Source organism: Ovis aries, chromosome 19 (genome assembly GCF_016772045.2).
Source record: "Ovis aries strain OAR_USU_Benz2616 breed Rambouillet chromosome 19, ARS-UI_Ramb_v3.0, whole genome shotgun sequence".
In the NCBI taxonomy this organism is placed as follows: Eukaryota; Metazoa; Chordata; class Mammalia; order Artiodactyla; family Bovidae; genus Ovis; species Ovis aries.
This window is the reverse complement of record NC_056072.1, coordinates 11,505,718-11,530,182: the sequence shown is the minus strand read 5'-3', so window position 1 is coordinate 11,530,182 and position 24,465 is coordinate 11,505,718. Positions and strand designations below refer to the sequence as shown.

The window sequence follows — 24,465 nt, the reverse complement described above, 5'->3', positions numbered from 1 at the left end:
AATCGAAAACATACAAAGAAATGAGAAAGTATGGCCCATTCAAAGGAAAAAATTAAATCAACAGCAACTGTCCTTGAAAAAACTGACCGCAGTTATACTAGGCAAAGGCTTAGAACAACTCTCTTGAAGACGCTCATAGAGCTATTAATAAAAGAACATATGGAGAATATCAAGAAAATGATGTACAAAAAAAACACGTAAATATCAACAGGCAGAAAACCTATAAGGAAGCTAAAAAGACACATTGGAACTGAAAAGAACACTAACTGAAATGAAAAGCTAATTATTAAAGGGATTCAAAAGTATATCTGAGCAGGCATGAGAGAGAATCAGTGAACCTGAAGATACAAAAAAAGGAAATTATTGAGTCAAACGAAAAGGAAAAAAGACTGAGGAAAAGTAAAGAGAGCCTAAGAGGCCTGTGGGACACCAGCAAGTGACTAACATACCCACCGTGGGAGTCCTAGAAGGAAAAGAAAGGGGAAAGGGGCAGAGAGGGTATATCTAAAGAAATAATGGCTGAAAACGGCCCAGATTTAATGCAATACATGAATATAAAGATCCAAGAAGCTCATGAATTATAAGATGAACTCAAAGACTCATATTGACACGTTATAATTAATCATTTGAAAGACAAAGAGAGAGTCTTGAAAGTAGCAAGACAGTAGTGACTCATCACATTCAGAGATCCTCAATAAAGTTGTCAGTAGGCTTTTCATCTGAAAATTTGGAAGCCAGAAGGCAGTGGGTCAATATATTCAAAGTGCTAAAAGGGAAAACTATTAACCAAGAATCCTATATCCAGTAAAAACTGTCCTTCAAAGGGATAGAGAAATTAAGACATTTCCTGATAAACAGAAGCTGAGGGTGTTTGTTACCACTAGACCTGACCGGCAATGCTCAAAGGAGTTCTGTAATGTGAAATGAAAGGACGCTAGACAGTAACTCCAAGCCACATGAAGAACTAAAGATGTCAGTAAAGGTAAATACATGGATAATCATAAAAATTTTCTACATGATTTAAGAGACATATATTTAAAGGGAAAAAAAAACTATTAAAGCTAAAAAAAAATAAAAAAACAAGTTCAAAGTTATGTGCTAAGTTGCTTCAGTCATGACTCTTTGTGACTATAGCCCATGGACTGCAGCCCGCCAGGCTCCTCTGTCCGTGGGATTCTCCAGGCAAGAACACTGCAGCAGGCTGCCATGCCCTCCCTTCTCCAGGTATCTTCCCAACCCAGGGATTGAACCTGAGTCTCCTATGTCTCCTGCACTGGCAGGCAGGTTCTTTATCTCTACTGCCACTTGGGAAGCCCCCCAAGCATACAGTAGTACAAAAAGTTAGTATTATATTAAGCCAGTATTATCACAAAAGTTAGTATTATAGTGACTTTGGTTTGTAACTCCAAGTCTTTATTTTCTACATAATTTACAAGACTAACGGATTAGTTGGTATTTCTGGGCACACAATGTATAAAGATGTAATTCTGTGACATCAACAACCAATAGGGGTGGGGATGGAGATGTAAAGAAACAAAGAATTTTGTATTTATTGAAGTTAAGCTGGTATAAATTCAAATGAGAATGTTACAATTTGGGGCTTTTAAATGTAATCCCTAAGGCAACCACAAAGAAAATAGCCGTAGAATATACTCAAAAGAAAATTTAAAAAAGGAAATTTAAACATTTCACTACAAAAACTGACTAAATACAAAATAAGACAGTAACACTGAAGAACTGATGCTTTTGAACTGTGCTGTTGGAGAAGACTCTTGAGGGTCCGTTGGACTGCAAGGAGATCCAACCAGTCTATCCTAAAGGAAATCAGTCCTGGGTGTTCATTAGAAGGACTGATGCTGAAGCTGAAACTCCAATACTTTGGCCACCTCATGTGAACAGCTGACTCATTTGAGAAGACCCTAATGCTGGGAAAGATTGAGGGCAGGAGGAGAAGGGGACAACAGAGGATGAGATGGTTGGCTGGCATCACTGACTCAATGGAAATGAGTTTGGGTGAACTCTGGGAGTTAGTGATGGACAGGGAGGCCTGGTGTGCTGTAGTCCACAGGGTTGCAAAGAGTCAGACACAACTGCATGACTGAATTGAACTGAACTAATGCAGGAGATGAGGGACAAAACAGATACAAGACAAAAAAAATGGCAAAGTGACAGAAGTTCCTCCTGATGAGTAATTGCTTTAAATGTAATTTTGGCTTTCCTGGTGGCTCAGATGGTAAAGAATATGCAGGCAGTGCAGGAGACCCGGGTTCGATCCCTGGTTCAAGAAGATCCCTGGAGGAAAAAATGGCAACCCATTCCAGTATTCTTGCCTGGAGAATTCCATGGACAGAGAAACCTGGTGGGCTACAGTTCATGGGGTTGCAAAGAGTCGGACACGACTGAGCGACTAACACTTTCTTTCACTTTAAAGGTACGTACATTCAACTCTCCAGTCAAAGACAAAAACTGGCAGAATAGATAAAAATATATGATCCAACTAGATTGCTGTCTACAGGAGACTCACTTTAGATCCAATGACTCAAATAGATTGGAAATGAAAAGATGAAAAAAGATTTCCATGCAAATAGTAATCAGGAGAGGAAGTGGCTATACTAATAGAGGGAAAAAAAGGTTACAAGAAGCAAAGAAAGCAAAGAAGGACATTACATGCTAATAAAAGATTCAACAGAGCAAGAATATATAATAAGCATCAACATTTACACATCTCATGACAGATAATCAAAATAATGAAGCAAAAAATGACAGATCTGATGGGAGAAACAGAGAGTTCTATGTTAATACTAGTTGGACACCACAGTACCCATTTATAATAATAGAAAGAGTTAACAGGCAAAAGACAAGTAACGAAAGAGAGGATTTAAAGAACCCAATAGATTAACTAGATCTAACAGACATATAGAACACTCTATCGAACAATAATGGCATACACATTCTTCTCAAGTGCATTTAAAGAATGAATATCAATCCTCAAATTTTTCACACAAAAAAAACTGAAGAGGATGGAACCCTTCTTATCTCATTCAAGAGGCCAGCATTACCCTGATATAAAGCCAGATAAAGACACTACAAGAAGATTACAGCCATTATGAACACTGATACAAAAATCCTCACAAAATATCAGCAACATACTGAAAGGACAGTTCACCATTATCAAGTGCAATCTGTTCCTGTGATGCAAGGATGGTTCAACATACAAAACTCGATCAATGTAATACACCACAGCAACAGAACGAAGGGGAAAGAGTCCCATGATCGCCTCAACTGATACAGAAAATTGTATGAAAAACTTCAGCATCCTTTCATGAGTAAAAAAAAAAAAAACACACAAAGAACTAGGGACAACCAGAAACTATTTCAACATAATGAAAATCATGGATGAAAACCCATAGCGAATGTCATACTCCGTGGTGAAAGACTTAAAGCTTTTCCTCTAAGATCAGGAACAAGGCAGGGATGCCTGCTTTCACCATTTGTAGTAAACATAATACGAGAAGTTCTAATCAGAACAACTAGGCGAGAATTAAAAGGCATCCAAACTGGAAAGGAAGAAGTAAAATTATTACTGTGTGTGGATGATATGATCTTATAAGTTGAAAACAGTGGGATTCTCCAGTGGCTCAGAAGTAAAGAATCTTTCTATAATGCAGGAAACGCAAGTTTGATCCCTGGGTCAGGAAGATCCCCTGGGGGAGGGCAGGCAACCCACTCCAGTGTTCTATTTTTTAAAAAATTCATTTTTACTTGTTTGGTTGTGCCAGGTCTGATCTTCAATCTTCACTGCAGAATATAGTAGTTGCATCACGTGGGATCTAGTTCTCTGACCAGGGATCGAACCCAGGGGCCCCTGCATTACAAGCCTGGAGTCTTAACCCCTGGACCTCCAAGGAACCCCCACTCCAGTATTCTTGCCTGGAGAATCCCAAAGACAGAGGAGCCTGGTGGGCTGCAGTCCATAGGGTCTCAAAGAGTCGAACATGACTGAGTGACTGAGCATGCACATACACAGAAAACACTAAAGATTTCATACACAAAAATCCTCTTTAGAACTAAGAGGTGGATTCAGCAAAGCAGCAGGACATAAAGCAAGCACACAAAAATCTGATGCATTTTTATACACTAAAATGAACAATCTGAAAAGGAAATTATGACAACAACTCCATTCCCAAATGCATCAAAAAGGATACAATATGTGAGAATTAACCATGGAGATCAAAGACTTCAATAACAAAAAATACAAAACTTGGCTGAAAAAAAAGTGAAAGAGGACATAAATGGAAACACATTCCATGTTCATGGATTAGAAGAATTCATATTGTTAAAAATGCCAATACTGGGACTTCCCTAGTGCTTGAGAATCCACCTGCCAATGCAGGGGACACAGGTTTGACTTGCTTCGGGAAGATTCCACACGCCACAGGGCAACTAAGCCCATGAGTCACAACTGCTGAGCCGGCGCTCTGGAGTTCCTGTGCTCACAAGAGAAGCCACTGCAAGGAGAAGCCCATGCAAGGAGCCTCTCTACAATTAGAGAGCAGCCTCTGTTCACTGCAGCTAGAAAAAGTCGGTGCACAGCAATGAAGAGCCTGAGCGCCAGGACAAAGACCCAGTATAGCCAAAATATTCTTTTAAAAGTGTCAATACTACCGAAAGCAAAATATGGATTCAATGAAATCTCTATCAAAATCCCAATGACATTTTTAATGACAGAAATAGTAAAACCCATCCTAAAATCCATTATGGAATCTCAAGGAATATCTGATAGTCAAAACAATCTTGAACAAAACAAAGCGGGAGGACCCACCCACACTTGCTGATTTCAAAACTTACAAGAAAGCTACAGTAATAAGAACATAGTACTAGCATAAGTGGACACAGAAACCAATGGAATAGAATAGAAAGCCCAGAAATAAACCCTCATACATACGGTCAAATGATTTTTGACAATGGTGTCAAGGCCAATCAATAGGGAAAGGACAGTCTTTTCAACAAACAATGCCACGAAAATTGGACATCTTTATCTATAAGAATGAAGTTGGATCCTTCTGTAACACTATGTAACTCAAAATTAATCCAAGACCTAAAATCCAAGACCAACACCTAATAAACTCTAGGAGAAAACACAGGGCCAAAACTTCACAACAGCACATTTAGCAATGATCTCTTAGCTACAACACCAAAGGCACAGAAAACAAAAGAAAAATCAACAAATTGGACTTCATGAAAATTAAAAATTGTGCATCAGAGGAAAGGCGCAACCCACAAAATGAGAGAAATATTTTCAAGTCACATATCTGGTAAGGGATTAATAACCAGGATATACAGAGAATTCCTAAAAACTCAACAACAATATGATGGATTAAGAACGGGCTTGAGGAGTGCTCTGCACGCCCTCACTGCCGCTAAGATCAGGCTGGCCGAGAGAATCACAGCCTTCCTCAAGAATGTCTGTGCCAAGGAACTGGTGCTGGTGGCATCCTTCACCAGTGGGGGTCTCCCTGTAATTCTGCCCACACTCAGCCCCAACACCAAGTACGTGGTCATGATCAATGGGCCATACCCTAAAAGTTCCCAGTGCCCCTCTAAGACGATGGCAACATGCCCAGCTACCCTCAGGACCCCCGGGGCCCAAGCCTGGAGTGGCTGAAGAAACTGTGAGCTTCTCCATTGACAGGGAGAGGTCCCTTCCCAAATGGCTCCCAATAAATATGTGAAATGTGAAACCCTCCCCCCAAAAAATGGGCTTGAAAAGACATTTTTCCAAAGAAGATACACAAATGGTAAATAAGCACATGAAAAGATACTCAAAATCACTCATCATCAGGGAAATGCAAAATTAAAACCAGAATGAGGTACCCCCTCACACCAACCAGGATGGCTACACACCCCTCCCCACACACACCCACCGCCATCAAAAAACTAAAAAATAAGTGTTGGTGAGGGTATGGAGAAATGGGAATCCTGTATACTGTTGGTGGGAAAGTAAAAATGGTACAGGCACTGTGAAAACCAGTATGGTGGTTCCTCAAAAAATTAAAATAGTACTACTATATGATCTAACAATTCCCCTTCTAGACGCAAAACCAAAGAACTGAAAGTGGGATCTCAATGGGGTATTTGTACGTCCATATTCAGAGCAGCATTATTCACAACAGCTAACACCTGGAAGCAACCCAAGAGTTCCTCAGCTGATGAATGGATAAGCAAAATGTAATATACAAGCACAATATTATTTAACATATGAAGGAAGGAAATTCTGACACAGGCGACAACATGGATGAACCTTGAGGGCATTACACTAAGTGAAACACGCTAGCCGCAAACAGACAAACACTGCATGACTCCACTTATATGAAGACTACTTAGAGTAGTCAAAATCACAGAGACAGAAAGTAGAATGGTGGTTGCCAGAGGCTGGAGGGACGGAGGGACTGTGAAGGTATTTTTAATGGGCATATCAGTTGTGTGAGATGAAGAGTTATGGAGATGGATGGTGATGATGTTTGTATAAGATAATGAATGCATTTAATACCACTGAACTGTACTCTTAAAAATAGTTAAGAGGGTAAATTTTATGTTATGTGCATTTTACCACAAATTTTAAAACCTGGGGGAAAACTCAATGGTCAAGAACATAAAAGACAGGAAAAGTTCAAAGAAGGGTCCCAAATGAAAAGTCTAAAAATGAGCAATGACAGTGGCATGCAGCACGGCTCCCTAGACAGGATGCTAGACCACAGAGGAGAAGCGGGCGCTGTCGGGCAGCAGGGAACACCTGCGGGCCATCTGTGCACTGGAGGATAACACTGCCTCAATGCTGACTCCCTGGCTTAGGGGCTGGGTGCTGGCTATGTCGGTGAGACTCCCTGCTCTGGAGACATGCACACTGGAGTGTTCTGATAATGAAACAACACTGGTGCCACCCACTCTCCAAACATTTTAAAAAAGACTAGAGAGGTTCTGTGGGTTGCATTTTCACTTTGTTGGTAAGAGTCTTTTGATGCACAATTTCTCATTTTCATGACATCCATTACCTGGTGGCTCAGACAGTAAAGTGTCTGCCTACAATGCGGCAGAGCCGGGTTTGATCCCTGGGTTGGGAAGATCCCCTGGAGAAGGAAACAGCAACCCACTCCAGTACTCTTGCCTGGAAAATCCCATGGACGAGAGGAGCCTGGTAGGCTACCGCCATGGGGTCACAAAGAGCCGCACACGACTGAGCGACTTCACATTCTTTCAATGAGGTAACACAGTAATATATTAACAACTGGGGGGTTAGGGTGAAGGGCATAGAGCAGCTCATCATACATACCTGGAGGCATCTTGATAAAGGGCTCAAGGACCTGTACTTTGGCCTGGTGCATGGCCCGCTCTTTCTCCGCAAGGGCCCGTGCACGGGCCTGAATGATGTGTCTCTCCAACATTTCAACTTCATCCAGCCGCTGCTTATAGAGCTCCCGAATCTGGCAGGTGGGTGATCAGATGCACAGAAATACAGTGAGATGACTCAACCTCACCCGAGCAGCATTGTTTCCCATTAAGCACAGAACAATCACAGAACTGCAAAGACCACCTGGTCTAACCAGACAGATCTGAACTCTAAGACCCACAGAGGGAAATGGCTTAAAGCTTTTACAGTAAAGTCAGGAACAGTGCCAAGTCTCAAATCCTGCCTCCTGACTACTGGCTTCTCGGTAAAGAGGTCTGTCATCCAAACTCTGAAATACCAAATGCGAGTTAACACACCACCTATGGTAGACAGAGGGTTGTGTCACTCAGGATAGAAGGACTTGCTGCCCAGCTGCACAGAGCATAGTGAACTGAAAGCCTCCAGCTGTCGACCCCTTCACCTCAGCCGCTTGAAAGCACTCAGCTGAGACTCCTTTAAGAAAGTCGTGGGCAGCGTGGCCAGCAGTCAGCCCTATCAGAAAGGACTCAGGACAGCTGCTCTCCTCCTTACACAGATAAGGAAGCAGAGCTGGTGTTCCAGAGACTGGGCATGCTTCCTAAAATCTGGGCATGGATGCCTCTCAGTGGTTAAGATTGTGGTTTGTGACACAAAGACAGGCACCCCAGAGCGGACGTGACTTTCAGCTTTATCATCTCCAGGAAAACAACTATTCTGCTTTCTGTCGTTTCACTTATGTGTGCAATTGTCTGTGTAGAAATGTAAAGAGATAGGTGCTACAGATATACACCTTATGTGTGTAGAGAGTGTGTATTTGCCTAAGAGCGCGTAGAGTGTCCTTCCACTACCACGTAGGATATACGGCGGAACGGACTTGGTCTGCTCTTTCCCAGCTGCGTACCCCGTGCCTGGAAAAGCGGCTGCACCCGACAGGGGCTGACACTTGCCGAGTGGCTGAGTCGCGCCCTGGGTCCCCAGCACGGCCGCAGATGCGACCCCGCCATCCCCTGGGTGAGCACGCGGAGAAGCGAAAGGGGCGCGGTACCCTGTTACCTGCTGCAGCTCGTCCACGAACTCCTCGTGCTGCGCATCCTCGCTGCCGCGGGCCTTGATCAAATTCGAGCTCACCTCCTCCCCTATCACCTCGGCGGTGTACAAGTTGCGGAAGACACCGGTGAGCAAGTACGAGATGTCTTGGGTGCGCAGAGAGGTGGGGCGCAAGCGCAGCAGTTGCGGCTCGGGGAGCGGCGGGAGCGAGAGCTGCGCGACGAGGTGGCGCCGACCCCCGAAGCCATGGTGGAAGGACTCGGAGTAGGCGAGGGAGGAGAGCCAGGTGGACTGGCTGGGGCTGCGGATCCGGGCCAGACGCGGGCTGGGCGTCCACGTTGCCCCAGCGAAAGCGTAAGATCCAGACTCAGCCGACTGCCGCTCTCGCTTTCCAGTCTCCATGGCAACTGAGACGCCGCTAACTACCTGCCGCACTCCCACTTCCGGCCTGCCTCTTCCGCTTTCCGTCTGTTTGAGGGTGCCATGAAGCCGTCATCCTCAAATACGCGCACAGCGGTATCGCCTTTACTAAGATGAGCTTAAATAAGTTAAATAAGCAGGGTGACAATATATAGCTTTGACGTACTCCTTTTCCTATTTGGAACCAGTCTGTTGTTCCATTTCCAGTTCTAACTGTTGCTTCCTGACCTGCATACAGGTTTCTCAAGAGGCTGGTCAGGTGGTCTGGTATTCCCATCTCTTTCAGAATTTTCCACAGTTTATTATGATCCACACAGTCAAAGGCTTTGGCATAGTCAATAAAGCAGACATAGATGTTTTTCTGGAACTCTCTTGCTTTTCCATGATCCAGCGGATGTTGGCAATTTGATCTCTGGTTCCTCTGCCTTTTCTAAAACCAGCTTGAACATCTGGAAGTTCACGGTTCACGTATTGCTGAAGCCTGGCTTGAAGAATTTTGAGTATTACTTTATCAGCATGTGAGATGAGTGCAACTGTGCGGTAGTTTGAGCATTCTTTGGCACTGCCTTTCTTTGGGATTGGAATGAAAACTGACCTTTTCCAGTCCTGTGGCCACTGCTGAGTTTTCCAAATTTGCTGGCATATTGAGTGTAGCACTTTCACAGCATCATCTTTCAGGATTTGAAATAGCTCAACTGGAATTCCATCACCTCCACTAGCTTTGTTCATAGTGATGCTTTCTAAGGCCCACTTGACTTCACATTCCAGGATGTCTGGCTCTAGGTGAGTGATCACACCATCGTGATTATCTGGGTCGTGAAGCTCTTTTTTGTACAGTTCTTCTGTGTATTCTTGCCACCTCTTCTTAATATCTTCTGCTTCTGTTAGGTCCATACCATTTCTGTCCTTTATCAAGCCCATCTTTGCATGAAATGTTCCCTTGGTATCTTTAATTTTCTTGGAGAGATCTCTAGTCTTTCCCATTCTGCAGTTTTCCTCTATTTCTTTGCATTGATCGCTGAAGAAGGCTTTCTTATCTCTTCTTGCTGTTCTTCGGAACTCTGCATTTAGATACTTGCATCTTTCCTTTTCTCCTTTGCTTTTCGCTTCTCTTCTTTTCACAGCTATTTGTAAGGGCTCCTCAGACAGCCATTTTGCTTTTTTGCATTTCTTTTCCATGGGGATGGTCTTGACCCCTGTCTCCTGTACAATGTCATGAACCTCATTCCATAGTTTATCAGGCACTCTATCAGATCTAGTCCCTTAAATCTATTTCTCATTTCCACTGTATAATCATAAGGGATTTGATTTAGGTCATACCTGAATGGTCTAGTGGTTTTCCCTACTTTCTTCAATTTAAGTCTGAATTTGGCAATAAGGAGCTCATGATCAGAGCCACAGTCCACTCCTGGTCTTGTTTTTGCTGACTGTATAGAGCTTCTCCATCTTTGGCTGCAAAGAATATAATCAGTCTGATTTCGGTGTTGACCATCTGGTGATGTCCATGTGTAGTCTTCTCTTGTGTTGCAAAGTACATCATGAGATACACTGGGCTGGAAGAAACACAAGCTGAAATCAAGATTGCCGGGAGAAATATCAATAACTTCAGATATGCTGATGGCACAACCCTTATGGCAGAAAGTGAAGAGGAACTAAAAAGCCTCTTGATGAAAGTGAAACAGGAGAGTGAAAAAGTTGGCTTAAAGCTCAACATTCAGAAAACAAAGATCATGGCATCTGGTCCCATCACTTCATGGGAAATAGATGGGGAAACAGTGGAAACAGTGTCAGACTTTATTTTTCTGGGCTCCAGAATCACTGAAGATGGTGACTGCAGTCATGAAATGAAAAGACACTTATTCCTTGGAAGGAAAGTCATGACCAACCTAGATAGCATATTAAAAAGCAGAGATATGACTTTGCCAACAAAGGTCTGTCTAGTCAAGGCTATGGTTTTTCCAGTAATCATGTATGGATGTGAGAGTTGGACTGTGAAGAAAGCTGAGCACCAAAGAATTGATGCTTTTGAACTGTGGTGTTGGAGAAGACTCTTGAGAGTCCCATGGACTGTAAGGAGATCCAACCAGTCCATTCTAAAGGAGATCAGTCCTGGGTGTTCTTTGGAAGGACTGATGCTAAAGCTGAAACTCCAATACTTTGGCCACCTCATGGGAAGAGTTGGCTCATTGGAAAAGACCCTGATGCTGGGAGGGATTGGGGGCAGGAGGAGAAGGGGATGACAGAGTATGAGATGGCTGGATGGCATCACCGACTCGATGGACATGAGTTTGAGTGAACTCCAGAAGTTAGTGATGGACAGGGAGGCCTGGCGTGCTGCGATTCATGGGGTCACAAAGAGCTGGACACGACTGAGCCACTGAACTGAAGATGAGCTTAGGTTGAGGACCAACAGAGAAAGGGTTAATTGGCACAGCCAGGTCCTTCTGGTTGCAAAGCATCTCCCTTTTTCATCTGCCCATTCTCAAATTTGTTCAGCATTTATTCATTCATTCATTTAATATTTATTGTGTAAGGAGTCTGTTTCAGGCCTGTGCTGGGAGCTGGAGGTACCAAAGGAAGATGCTGCTTCCACACTCGCAGAGCTCAGGGGTTTGAGGCAGGGTGGGGAAGCTGGTGGCCTGAATGAGTGTGTGAAGTGTGGGGAAGTGGGTGTGTAGGTTTGTGAGGTATGGGGAAGTGTGTGTGTGTTTCTCTAGGGTGTTGAGTAGGTGGGAACAGGTAAACAGTTGCAGTTTAGTGGGTTATGGTCAAGGTGGAGAAAATGTTTGTTGTCATGGAACCACAAAGGACAGGAGAGTAATCAGTCTACACAGAAAGCAAGTATAATAGTGGGTTTTGGGTAGAAGTGAACAACAAGCAGAGATTTAGAAGAATGAGTAGATTCACCATCATTAGTGATCAAGAAAGTGTAAATTAAAACTACAATGCAGGGACTTCCCTGGAAGTCCAGCGGTTAAGACTTCACCTTCCAGTGCTGGGTATGCAGACTGGATCCTTGGTCTGGAAGCTAAGATCCCCCATGCCTGGTGGCCAAAAAAATCAAAACAGAAACAATACTGTAATAAATTCAATAAAGAACTAAAAAAAAAAAAAAGCCTCCAATGTAGTACCTCTACGTGCTTAGTAGAATGTCAAGAAATTGAATGAACAAACAGGTGAACAAACCAACTGAGTGCTGGTGAGGCAACTCAATGTCATATATTGTGACAGGAATAAAAACTAGTATGCTGTGCTATGCATGGTTGCTCAAATGTAGCCCACCAGGGCCCTCTGTTCATGGGGATTCTCCAGGCAAGAATACTGGAATGGGTTGCCCTGCTCTCCTTCAAGAGATCTTCCCCACCTAGGGACTGAACCCAGGTTTCCCGTATTGCAGCCTGATTCTTTACCATCTGAGCCACCAAGGAAGCCCAAGAATACTGGCGTGGGTAGCCTATCCCTTCTCCAGGGGGCTCTCCCTGACCCAGAAATCAAACTGCGGTCTCCTGCATTGCAGGTGGATTCTTTACCAGCTGAGCCACCAGGAAGCCTATAAACTAGTATAGCAACTTTGAAAAACAGTTTGGCAGTTTCTTATAAAGTAACACAACAGTCCCACACAACTAGGTGTTTTTCCAAGTGAAATGAGAAAGTTTGTGCCTATAAAACCCTGTACAAAGATGTTTATAGCAGCAATATTCATGATCTCCCAAAAGTGGGAAAAAACCAAATGTTCTTTCTACTGGTGAAAAAAAAATTGTTGTACATCTATGCAATGGAATACTCTCAACAACAAATATGAAACAGACTAGAGATACACGTGACAGCATAGAAGAATGTCAAAATTCATTATGCTGAGTAAAAGAAACCATTCTCAAAAAGGCTACACATATATACTGAATGAGTCCATTTATAGGATACCCACTTATAGAAAATGCAAGCCAGAAAACACATCAGTGGTTACCAAGAGTTGGTGATGGGAGCTAACGTTGGCTCCAAGGAGAATGAGGGAATTTCTTGGGGGGATGGAACTATTCACCAAAAAGGGTAAATTTTACTGTATGTAAGTTATATTTCAATTTTTTTCAGTGAAAAAGTAAACAAGTAGGAGTAAGCCAGGAGAGAAGGAAAAAAGGCACACCATGTAGAAGGACCCCGTTGAGCTAAAGCCAGGAGAGGGCCACACGTATGGGTGGAAATGAAAGAAGTTCAGGGGTGGAACTCAGAGAGTGGAGGAAAACTCCTAGGCAAAGGATCATAAGTGGGTTTGCAGGCAACGTTAGGGAATTTAACCTTTCTTCTGAGGACAGGAGGAGGCCATCAAGGGTCTGAAGCTGGGTGTGTGGTGATCAGCTGTATGTTGTATTGAGATCACTCTGGTTGCTAGGAAACAAAAGACTGGTGGAAATAGGAGGCAACAGGGAGCTTGATCAGGAATCTCCCACTGGGGTCAGGAAAGAGGGGAAGGATGCTGGGATTCAGGTGAGAGGAACAGATTGGAGATGGAGCTAAAAGATGGACTTAAGACTCAAGGATAGGTGTAATGGGAGTGACAGAGAAGAGGGGCCAAGGACGACTCCCACACATCCTGTGTGTGCGATCAGGTGGGTTATGAGATCATCCACCGAGGTGGGGAGAGCCTGCACTTGTCAGGGCAGCAGCTTTGACATCACAGTGACTCATCCTCGCCATGGCACAACTGCTGCTCACAGGTGGTACAAACGTCCTCTTCTTACTACTGTGTGTCCTACAGCCTGAAACCCACTTCCTGAGATGAGGCCCAGGATGCTTGCCCACGTATCTGGGCTACTTCCTGTTCTCGTGGTTGGGCCTGCCTCTTTCACCTCTAATTTCTGGTATTGCTTCCATCCTCAGAGCTGGGAAGTCAGGGCCCCTGTTCTAGACTGTGTACTTGAGAGCATCCTGCTCTCACTCTCCTGGAGCTGCACCCTCACCCGAGTGAGGAGGCCACGAAGTCAACATGATGTGCCCCATGCCTGTGCAAACACTGTGAGCCCACCAGCAGGGCCTGTGCAGGCTCTTTCTTTAAGGCCTTCCTCTCCTGGCTGACTGGTAGCTACAGTAAGTGGTAGTGCTGGGAGGGGTGGAAGTGGAGAGGGCACAGGCAAATGGGCTGGTTTGTCCAATTGTTCACAAACATGTGAGCCTCCTCCTGCCCCCACTGTGCAGTAAGGAGCTCGTAGAACCATCTGGGTGGTGGTGGGGACTCTGTTGTTCTAGTGTTAGAAGTGGGCCTACCCAAACTGGGTGGGTCTCCCCAGACCCCTTCTCTGCCCTGGGAATGACAGGACAATGGATTCTCGCCATTACCTTTGACCTCTCCATCCTGCCTCCAAACAGCCTCTGAGAAGGTCACAGAGAGTCTGGCCTAGCCTTTTTCTCTGACCTTCCCACCCTCTGGCTTCAGCCCCCTTCAGCTCTTTCCAGGCCAAGATCTCCAGGAAAGCTCCAGTTACTCCTCTGTGCTCATCGTCCTTGACTTTTCAGCAGTATTTGGCTGCCTGGTCCCTCTCAATAAATCTGTTCCCTCACTCCCCACTTTCTTCTGTGCTTTCCCATCTCCACCCTCTTCTCGCCCTTCTACTTGAATCTCCCTGCCTGATAAGCCGGATTCATTCCTGTTGCTGTGCCCAGCAACCACCCTCTGTTTGCTCTGTGACTAACTGAATGGTCCCAACCCTGCACCAGTAGTAAAGGGCACCAGCCCCCTCATCTATGAGAACTTGGCCAGCACAACGGGAACTTCCCTTCTTCACTTTACAACCTGTTCTGCCGACCAGAATTTGTGTTTGTTTATCTCTGGGTTCCCACACATCTTTGACCTTTTACATATTTTTTACCTTTAAAGTCAGAAAGAGAAAGACAAATACCATATGATTATCACTTGTATGTGGAGTCTAAAATATTACACAAATGAACTTATCTACAAAAAAGAAACAGACTCATAGATGTAGAGAAAAGACCTGTGGTTGCCAAGGGGTGGCAGGGGAGGGGGTCAGAGAGTGAGGGACTGGAAGTTTAGGGTAAGCAGATGCAAACTATTATATGTAGAATGGATAAATAACAAGGTCCTACTGTATTGCATAGGGAATTATAGTCAATATTCTATAAAACCATAATGGAAAAGAATACAAAAAAATGTGTACATGTGTATAACTGAGTCAATTTGCTAAACAGCAGAAATTAACATTGTAAACCAACTCTATGTCAATAAAAATTCTTTTTTACTTTTCAATTTCAAAAATTATATATCAGTATGGTAAAAATTCAAATAATACATAAAAAATAAAAAGTATCTTCCTCTCAATCTCTTTACTTGGGTTATTTCTATATCATTCTAGTATTGCTTCTGCCTATACAAATGAAGTACTTATAAAGATTTTTTTTAATTTTTAAAAAGCACCAATGATATTAGACATTATATATATTGTCCTGCAATTTGCTTTTTTTCACTGCAACTCAAAGATGATGGATTGTTTTGTTTTGTTTTATGTTTAAAAGGTGGGGAACACAGTGTCATGGAAATATCAAGTTATTCTAGACTGTGTACTTGAGAGCATAAGTCCTGGTTAAGCAGGAGTTAACCGGGTCCCTGCTAGTGAACTTTACCTTATATTATGTTTACATACATAATATACAGATGATACAGAATTAAAATTTCTTGGCCAAGAACTTCCCTGGTGGTCCAATGGCTAAGGCTCCATGCTCCAAGGCAGGGGGTCCAGATTCGATCCCTGGTCAGGGAACTAGATCCTACAGGCTGCAACTAAGAGTCTGCATGCTACAATTAAGGCCCAGAGCAGCCAAATAAATAAATATTTTTTTTTTACTAGAAAATACAAACCTTAAAAAATTATAAAAATAAAATTGCTTGGCCAAAGCATATATATTTTTTAATATTTGAGATATTGTCAAATTGCCTCTCAGAAAGATTAGCCAGAGTCGAGAACTATGTGAAGGCTTATGGGCATTTTCAACATGCTTTGAACCATAGCCCAGAGTTTAGCTCCAGCCCACCTTCCCCTCTAAAACTCCAGACTTGTACATCCATCTTGTACCTGACATCTCACCTTGGCTGTCTGCAGTTACCTCAAATGTAATGCGTCCACAACAGAGCACCCGCTCTTCCTCAGCCATCCCCATTTCAGCTTCCGGGAACCACCTGCTTGCAACGGTCCAGACCAAAAACCTAGAGTCCTCCCTGACTCCTCTTCTTTTCACAGCCCCTACTGTTCAGTCCTGCTGGCTCTCCCATCAGAAAGTATCCAGACTCCTCCCATTTCTTATGACCTCCGCCCCCACCACTGGTGGCTGACCCACCATTCACTCTCACCTGAATTATTGCAAGAGCCCCTTCCCTGGCCTCCTTGCTTCAGCCCTGTTCCTCCACGATACTCCCCGACCAGCAGCCAGAGTGATTCTTTTAAAATATGAATCAGGGACCTCCCTGGAGTTCCAGTGATTAGGAGTCTACCCTTCTGCTGCTGACTAGGATTCAATCCCCAGTCAGGGAACTAGGATCCTACAAGCTGTGGGGTGGAGAGAAAGAAAAAATTTTTAAAAGTAATCTTAAAAAATAGTACAAATGCTCCTGTGGATTAATGTTCCCCTATGCATACAGTCTACTTAGGCAGAGAGTTAAACAGTTCATTTGAAATTTTATATAATTAATATATCAAATTCTAAGACCTCTAGTTATCTAATATATTCTGTAAAACCAAGAAGTGCTCAAATATATTGGCAAAAATTAAAAAAAAAATAGTACAAATGAACGGATTTACAAAACAGAAATAGAATTACAGGTGTAAAAAACAAACATGCTTACCAGTGGGGAAAGGTGGGGTGGGGGCAGGGTAAATTGAAACATTGGGACTAACATACACACTACATATATATATAAATAGCATAGATATAAAACAGATAATAAGGACCCACTGTATAACACAAGGAACTCTATTCAGCACTCTGTAATGACTTATATGAGAAAAGACTCAGAGTATATATAATATTGATTCACTTGTGCTGAGTACCTGAAATTAATACAACATTGTAAATCAACTATACTCCAATAAAACATTTTTAAATTTTTAAAATACAAATAAAAAAATATGAATCACAACACGTCCCTTTTTTACTTGAAAATGTCCAAGTGCTCCCCATTTTCCCCAGAGTAAAAATGGCAGCCCTTAGCAGGCCCGTCGGGACTTGGCTCCCATTACTTCTCTGCCCTGTCTCACTCCTCTCTCCTCGCCTCTCTCTGCTGCCGCCACACCTCACCTACCCAAGTTTGTGTTTCTGGAGGAGGGATTGGGCAGGGCTGGCTCTGAAGCATGTCTGGAAAGTTGGCATTCTTGGGTTAATCTCTTGCCTCCCCAGGGTAGTGGTGGGAGGGGCCAAGGGAAGTGACTTAAGGTGGGCACCAGCTCGGACGGTAGGTCTGGCCTGTCTCCAAGTTGTCCCAGAAACCTCCCCCTACACCCACCCTCACTCACACAGGAAGGTCAGCTGGGGGTGTGAGATGCCTGAAAGTCCACCATTAGACAACTCGTCTCTGGGCAGGCATGGCCCCTGGATCTCAGGGGCATCCTGCAGAGGTAACTAACTTGAGAGCTGGATTTTAGGGGGGCAATTTGGGCACCTGGCCAGGGCTGGGCACACAGAGGTCCCTGGTTATTTAGGGCAGAGGGAACAGATTCCAGCAACTGCGATTCAATGCAAAGCCTCTTGCTTGGCTCCCCCAGCCCCTCCACACACAGACACACTGAACACGCTTACACACAGTAGAAGTAATCAAGTAGAGGGCCTCCCACCCGGTAGAAGGGATGGGCAGACAGCAGAGGAGAGAAGAGAGTCTTGGGGAGCTGCTGACCCACAGGTCAGAGCAGCAGCCTGGCTTCTCTGAGCAGGGCGTGGCCCAGCCCTCTTTTCTGACTGAACCTGGCTGCATGTGCCAACTCTGAGTCAGCCATGCCCATCCGGCCCAGCAACTCCAGGCTCCAGAGGAGGCCTCAGCTTCTCTGGCCTGAGCCAGAGGCCAGAAGAGGGCCTGCGTGTGACAGCTTTGCTATGTGCAAAGGAAAAGCCAGGCTGCAGCCCCCACCAGGGCATCAGAGGGAGAGGTGACAGGTCATGCCCTGGTTTCAGGCTTGGGGCTCAGAGCTGGGAAGTGACATGAATAAACAGGAATGATGCTTAAGATGAAGCTGAGCCAACTGCTGGTGTTAAGTTTTGTGGTGTGGCTACCTGGGAAAAGCAGGGCTTGGGGGAGGCCTAACCTACTGAGCAGAGAGGCTTAAAGTCCTCTGGGGATATCAGAGGTCCCAGGACTCACCCCAAGGCCAGCAGAGACCCCCAGAGGGCAGGTCCGGAGGCAGCCATCCTGGCCTGGGGGAGAGAGTGAGGACAGAGAAGGACCCCTCAGCCTCCCTGACCCCAGGCTGGAGCTCCAAAGGGAGGCCTTGTGTGGACTTGCTTGTTGTTGAGCAGAAGGGAAAGCAAGGAGGGCTTGGACAGGCCTGAGGGCAGCCCATTTGGGGAGAGCACGGGATTAAGGGCTAGCCCTCTCTGTGCAGAAGAGGTGTGCAGACAGAGAGGGGGCTCTCCAAAGTCGTGACCCAGCCTCAATCATCAGGATGGGAAGTCTTGGCCTCTGGCTGGCTTACATCCCTTCCTGAGGTATTCAAGGCCACCCAGACCTGCCTCTGCTGGGAGGGGGAGGGGCTGGGGTCCAACTGGTTCTGCCAGACTCTCACTGTTGGCTTCATCAGCCCAGGAAGCCTGGGGGATTCACTGGTGGGCTCAGCACCATCACCACCCCCATCCTGGAAGGTCTTCTGGAGGCTCTCTCAAGGCCCTTTCCCAAAAGTTGGTGGGCAGTAGGATTCTGGGACTTGGGGGTGGGGGTGGGGTCTCTGGGTACTTATAAAAAGTGTGCCAGGACTGCAAGAGTTGATTGTGGGAGTAGGGGCAAGGGCATCCCTTGTCCAGACAGTCCCTTGGGATGCCACCCAAAAAAGGAACCTTGGAGATGTCCTAGATTCTGTCCCCCACTTTGTTGTACAGATCGCCAGGCGCTTGGGGTGTGAGGGGCTCAAGGGAAAGTTCTCTGCAACTACCAACTCTAAGTTTTATGGCTTCTGCCCCAGGCTCCGCCAAAGGCACTTCCAGGGTTAGAAACTTCCCAGAGAGAGGGAAGGGGACCCTTCTTCAGACTAGATCCAGGCATGCCTCTCCGAGGACCTTCTAACTCGAGCTCATGCACCCATTCTGCAGAAGAGAAAGTAGACATCCGGAGAGCCGCGGCTGGACTCCAAGGCTGCCTTCTGCACCAGCCGGGCTGGGCGTCGAACGTTACCGGTCCTGGTCCCAACGCAGATTCTTTCGCGCATCACTGTAACCCGGCGAAGCGCCCACAGGCAGGGCGTGGGGCCCGGTCGCCGGCGCTAATGACAGGGCCCGCGGCCTGTGGGTGGCGGCGGCGGAGGAAGCCAGAGGGATCTGGCTATTTCTGTCCGGGACGCGCCCACAGGCCTGGGCCAGGGATGGCCGGGCTTCCAGGCCCCCACCTCTGCCCTCCCAGCCAAACCCCAAGAGGGGCGGGGAGAGGCGCGGGTTGGAGGGCCCAGGGGGCGGGGGCGCGGGCGGGCGGGGGGCGGAGCGGAGTCCCGGGCCCACCTCCGGCCTCCTGCCCCCCGCAGTCCATTCGGGTCCCTCCACCACACTCCGCTCGGACCCGAGGCCGCCTCGCTGTCGCCGCGGACGAGTGTCCCGCGGCGCACCCCTCCCGCCACGCCGTCCGTCGGGCATGGACTCGGGCCGGGACTTCCTGACCCTGCACGGTGAGTGCTCGGCCCTCTCGCGGGGAAGGGGGGGGGTCCCCTCCTGGGCCCATCCCGCGTAAAGCCGTCCCCGGCCCAGGGCGGGGGACCCCCTGCTCCTCCGGCCGCCCTCCGCCCCGCCCCGGGCCCGCCCCTCGGCCCTTTTGTCGCATTGAGGAAATCTCGACCCGACTGCCGGGCGCGACCCTGGGCGTTTCCAGGCTTGTCCCGCAGACCCGGAGGGTAGGGAGAAAACGGGTGTGCGAGTCTGAAGACTTCCCTAAAGACGACCCCCGGCCCCGCCGCCTTGGGGTCGACCGCCCTCCTTTATCCTGGTCACAGAAGGCTAGGCTCCAGGGTCTGGTGCGCTCGCAGGGGCCGAGGAGGAAAGGAACCAGCATCCACGAATAACCAAGTTCTCTCCGCCCGGTCCGGGCCGCCGGGAGAGGCTCCCCAGAGCACAGGCGTGCCCGGACCGCGTCTGGGCGCGTGAGTGTTGCGGGCTGGAAAGAGTGGGGCGAAGAGGTGTGCGAGGTGAGGTGGGCCGTGCCGCAGTAACTGCCCAGTGCAGAAATCATGGTCAGCGACGCCCGGGCTGGGAGGAGCAGCCCGATCGCCCCCATTTGCGCACCCTCCTGGCCAGACAGGCTCCTGTCTCCACTCTAACTGCCTGTGGCTCTCAGCTTTGTCCACCCGAGCTCTGTCTCTTCCGAAAGACCGGGAAACAGTTTGGACCAGCTCCTTGTCCTATCGCAGCCTCTCCAGGAGAGAGAGTAGCCGTGGGCTCCGGACTGCAGGGACTGAGGGGAGTGGGGGGGGGGGGGTCTCCTAGCTGCAGGGGGTCCCCAACCTGCACCTGGCATCTCTTTGCGCCAGCCTGGGGGCTTACCCACTCTTAAAGGGCTTTGCACTGTAGCCCCCTAGGTCATCTGACAGCTCAGCAAACCTGCCTCACTCTGATCACTGCTTAAGTCCATCTCCCTCTGTTTTCTAGTACCCCTGGAGTCCGAGACGTGTGCCCACCACCTATCCATCTAAATCATGCTGTATGGTCTAAATCATGGATAGTCTAAACTATCCGTCTAGACCATGATTTCTGTGCTAGCAGTGGAGGTAATAGACGGGAAGGGGAAAGGCAGAGCCCTCCAGCTGTCCACTAGAGACCCCCTGGAACTCAGGGAAGACTCAGATGTTCCTTTCAGCCAGTGCCCAGTCTGTCTCACGTTTCCTGGTTGGCTCAGACCTGGGCCCCATGGCCCAGAGAGGCCTTGCTCAGTGCCCAGAGCTGTTACCCTCATACCAGTTGTCTGGGCTCTCAAGGCAAAGTCTTCCAGCTGGGTCATGGGATCCCTGCCTTTTCCAGTGCCCCCTCTTCTCCCCTCAGGACAGAGGTATCCTTAGTGATCCTCCAGACTGGCAGGGAGGCTGGGCAGCTCAGAGGATCACAGTAGAGACCTCTCTTTCTCTCTCATCGTCCCTTAGCTAGTGCTGTCTGTCCTGCAGACTGCCACCTTCTCCGTGCCTGTTTCACGCTCAGACGTCCTATAAGCCCTCTGGTGGCCTCTGACACAGCTGCAGCCTCAGATCATGGGATGGGCTCCAGTCTTGGGCCTCTGTGGCCTCTGTGCCTTTGTCCAGTCTCTCGCTCTGTGTGTGTGTGTGTGTGTGTGTGTGTGTGTGTGCTTAGTCACTCAGTCGTGTCCAATTCTTTGTGACCCCATGGACTGTAGCCCACCAGACTCCTCTGTCCACGGAATTCTCCAGGCAAGAATACCGGAGTGGGTTGCCATTCCCTTCTCCAGGAGTCTCTGTTTCTAGGCAGCCCTAGTATCTTGCCTGGAGAGGGAGCACGCAGAGTCTCAGTCAGCACCTCCCAGTCTTGTGGCATGGGCTTGGCAGCCCTGGCCCATCCTGTCTGAGACCTGCCTCTCAAGTGCCTGACTGCCCAGCCCTTCCTGCGGAGCTGGCACGAACCCTGCAATCCAAAGCTGTTCCCCTGGAGGCCCGGCTGCTTCTAGCTCATCACCCCAAATTACCTCCCTTAACTGCCTTTGTCCCCTCTGCAACCCCCTACCCACCTTGTTTCCAACATGTCTGTCCCTGGGATTCCAGGCCCACACAACACAGACACACACCGATCCACACTGATCTTAACTTTTTTGTGCCATGGACCACTTTAGCAGTCAGATGAAGCCTGTGGACCCCTTTTCAGGATCAAGTTTTTAAATGTATAAAGTAAAATACATAAGAATTCAAAGGAAGCAAATTATATTGAGATGTGGTTCTATCCATAGGTCCTCGAGGAGTCTTTGGCCTTCTGGTTAAAAACCATTGTGTGGTTTCTCTAAAACAGAGGCTTCCCCTTACCCTCAGCTCCCTTCACTGCAAATGAAGAACAACTTGTCTGTGCCCATATTCCAGCTCACCTTCACTAACACACGTTCCCATGCTTTATTATTCTCCAAGGTGAGACCTTAGGCAAGTCACTCTGCACTTCAGTTTATCGTTATTATTGCCATGCTTGTGTGTGCTAATAACTGGCTTTGCGAATGACTCACTGTCAGTGCTGGTGACTGGAGCTGCAGTGAGGCAAATGAAGGAACTATTCAGAGGCAGACAGTAAAAGAAAGGAATGAGTCAGGCCTCTGGGTGATGTCCTGACCTTGGCACACAGTAGGGGCTCAATAAATAATTGCTGGGTGAATGAAAGTGGGGTGGTAACTTACATGAAAGATCCCCCTGTTCCCGAGCACACTGGCAGCACAGTTTCGTATAGAGTTGGAGACCTCACCTATTTATCAAAGCAAGCCTGTGTCAATAGATTCATTTTTAAGATCGGCATTTTTTCAAGAATTCCATTCGCATTTGGCATCTTGGAGATTATTCCACTCAGGTAGAGAAACTCCCTCAGAAGGAAACAGGCCTACCTGGGATTCATATGTGAAGCAACGGCCCACTCAGTCACAATGGATTCGTTGAGTAACTGAGGTAAAATATTTGGCGGGCTCCGGTGTCCGGCGGAGCTACATCCTCAACTCTGCCTGGCCTGGCCCCACCCGGCTGTCGGCTAGACCCTGCAGCCCAGGCCGCCGCCGGGCCGGGCTTCCCTCCTCGGCTCAATCTCGCCCAGCCCTCTGGTCCTCCGCCAAGTCTCCAGCTGAGTGTTTAGGATTCCCGGCTCAGTCTCCGCCCCTTGGTCGGACTCCGCCCCCACACTGCCTCCAAAATCGAGGTACCGCCCTCCCTGCCCCCAAACGGCCTTGCTTTCCATCGCTGTACCCTCCCCCGGTTCGTCCCCTGGACTCTGGCTCCGCCCCCCGCCGTCTTCCTGAGTCTGACTCTGCCCCACGTCGCCTCCCAGACCTGGCTCCTCCCTCTTCCCGCCTCTTTGGCTCTGGCTCCGCCCCAATCCGCTTTCTGGACTCTTGACTTTCGCCACTGATCTGCTTCCTGGGTTATGGATTTGTTCCACTCCGCCTCCTGGCCCCGGCTCCTCCTTCGGAGCGTCCCGCCTTCTGAGCTCTGGCCCCTCCTCTCCCCGCCTTGATTCCACTCTCCCCTCATCTCTTAGGCATCGGTTCTACACTTCAGGAACTGGCCCCGCCTCCTAGGATATGGCTCCGCCCTTTCAGCGCTGATTTCTGAATCGCCCCGCCTCTAGACTCAAGGCCCCACCCACCCACCCAGGCCCCGCCCCCATTGGTTATAGCCCCGCCCACCTACTCCAGGTCTCCGCCCTGCTCCCCTCCGAGGTGGTGGTTCCGCCCCCAGGTCCGCGGCCGCCTTCTGGACGCCACACTGTCCCGGGCCAGGTTTGCTGGGCTGCAGGGGCACTTCGGAACGTCATGCAGTGCTTTGGGGTCCGGAGGCCGAGCCGGAGACTGAGCCGCTCCAGAGAGCTCTACTTGCAGGAACAGAGCCTCAAGGTGGCAGCGCTCAATGGGCAGAGGCTGGGTAAGGGATTCAGGGGCCCCGAGATCAGGGGAGGCTGGGAAGGCAGCTGGGGCAGGACGCAGACTCTGTGTCTTGGGGCCTGGACCTGTTTAGTACTTCTGTGAGTGTATGACTCGCAGGGGCTGTTTTTGCAGGGTTGCCATGTACTGGGGGGATTGGTTACCCTGCCCCTTGCCACTCTCAAACCATCTTGCTTACACGCCTAGTGGTAATTCTGTCCCTTGTATGGTACTTGGGGCCACTGTGCAGCAATGAGGATATGCAGTGCTGTGTAATCAAATGGCACCAGTGTGACAGTGTGTGATCCACTGTGATGCTGCACACCATGTTTGATTGTGGGTGACAGATGTGACAGTGGGTGACCCAGGCAACTGGGTGATTCTGTCATCTGTGTTATGCTGTGTGTGTTCTATAGATTTTCTGCTGTTGCTCTTTGTGGCAGCATGTCCAGGTGGTGGCTGCATAAGGTAACGTTACCTAGCACTGATGCTGTGGGCAGGCTTCTGAGTCCCAACTCCACTGTGTAACTTCCTTGACCCTCAGTTTCATCATCTGTAAAATGGAAACAGTATTGCCTTCCTCATAGGGTTGTTGGGGTGATTAAACACATGTGCTAAGAACAGGATCTTACTTAAATGTGAACTATTATTATGGTGGCTACTGTTATTATGACAATGACGATGTTCTGGCACGGTACCTTGTTTGGCTGTGTGTGACTCCATGTAAATGTGTGTCACTGTGTGTGGCCCATTGTCTCTTCCTGGTTGTGTATGGCAGTAT

General features: G+C 47.7%; 2 protein-coding genes, 1 long non-coding RNA gene and 1 pseudogene across 10 annotated transcripts in view; 2 read left to right on the top strand and 2 right to left on the bottom strand.

Annotated features, from left to right (window-relative positions):
- DLEC1 (DLEC1 cilia and flagella associated protein) overlaps window positions 1-8,882 on the bottom strand; it is an 87,143-nt gene extending 78,261 nt beyond the window's left edge. For all 4 annotated transcript variants that reach the window (XM_027958016.2, XM_042236490.1, XM_042236491.2 and 1 more), the window contains exons 1-2: window positions 8,480-8,882; window positions 7,331-7,481 (exon numbers count right to left, since the gene is read on the bottom strand). In XM_027958016.2, the coding sequence (XP_027813817.1) occupies window positions 7,331-7,481; window positions 8,480-8,875 (547 nt within the window). In that variant the 5' untranslated portion in view covers window positions 8,876-8,882. The remainder of the gene's footprint in view (window positions 1-7,330; window positions 7,482-8,479) is intronic.
- On the top strand, window positions 971-5,676 carry LOC114109411 (NADH dehydrogenase [ubiquinone] 1 alpha subcomplex subunit 3-like; annotated as a pseudogene).
- Window positions 8,883-10,468: 1,586 nt separating the features above from the next.
- On the bottom strand, window positions 10,469-22,894 carry LOC114109386 (uncharacterized). Its single transcript, XR_003586029.3, has 3 exons — window positions 22,659-22,894; window positions 16,248-16,443; window positions 10,469-11,937 (listed from the first exon to the last, which is right to left on the bottom strand). It is a non-coding gene; the product is annotated as an uncharacterized LOC114109386 (long non-coding RNA).
- PLCD1 (phospholipase C delta 1) overlaps window positions 19,615-24,465 on the top strand; it is a 21,782-nt gene continuing 16,931 nt past the window's right edge. The window contains exons 1-3 of one of the 5 annotated variants that reach the window (XM_060402083.1): window positions 19,615-19,752; window positions 22,625-22,963; window positions 23,503-23,685. In XM_060402083.1, coding sequence (XP_060258066.1) covers window positions 23,577-23,685 — 109 coding nt within the window. In that variant the 5' untranslated portion in view covers window positions 19,615-19,752; window positions 22,625-22,963; window positions 23,503-23,576. Of the gene's footprint in view, window positions 19,753-22,624; window positions 23,686-24,465 lie in introns of all 5 variants that reach the window. The other 4 variants (XM_042235863.1, XM_042235862.1, XM_060402082.1 and 1 more) reach the window with 4 other exon arrangements.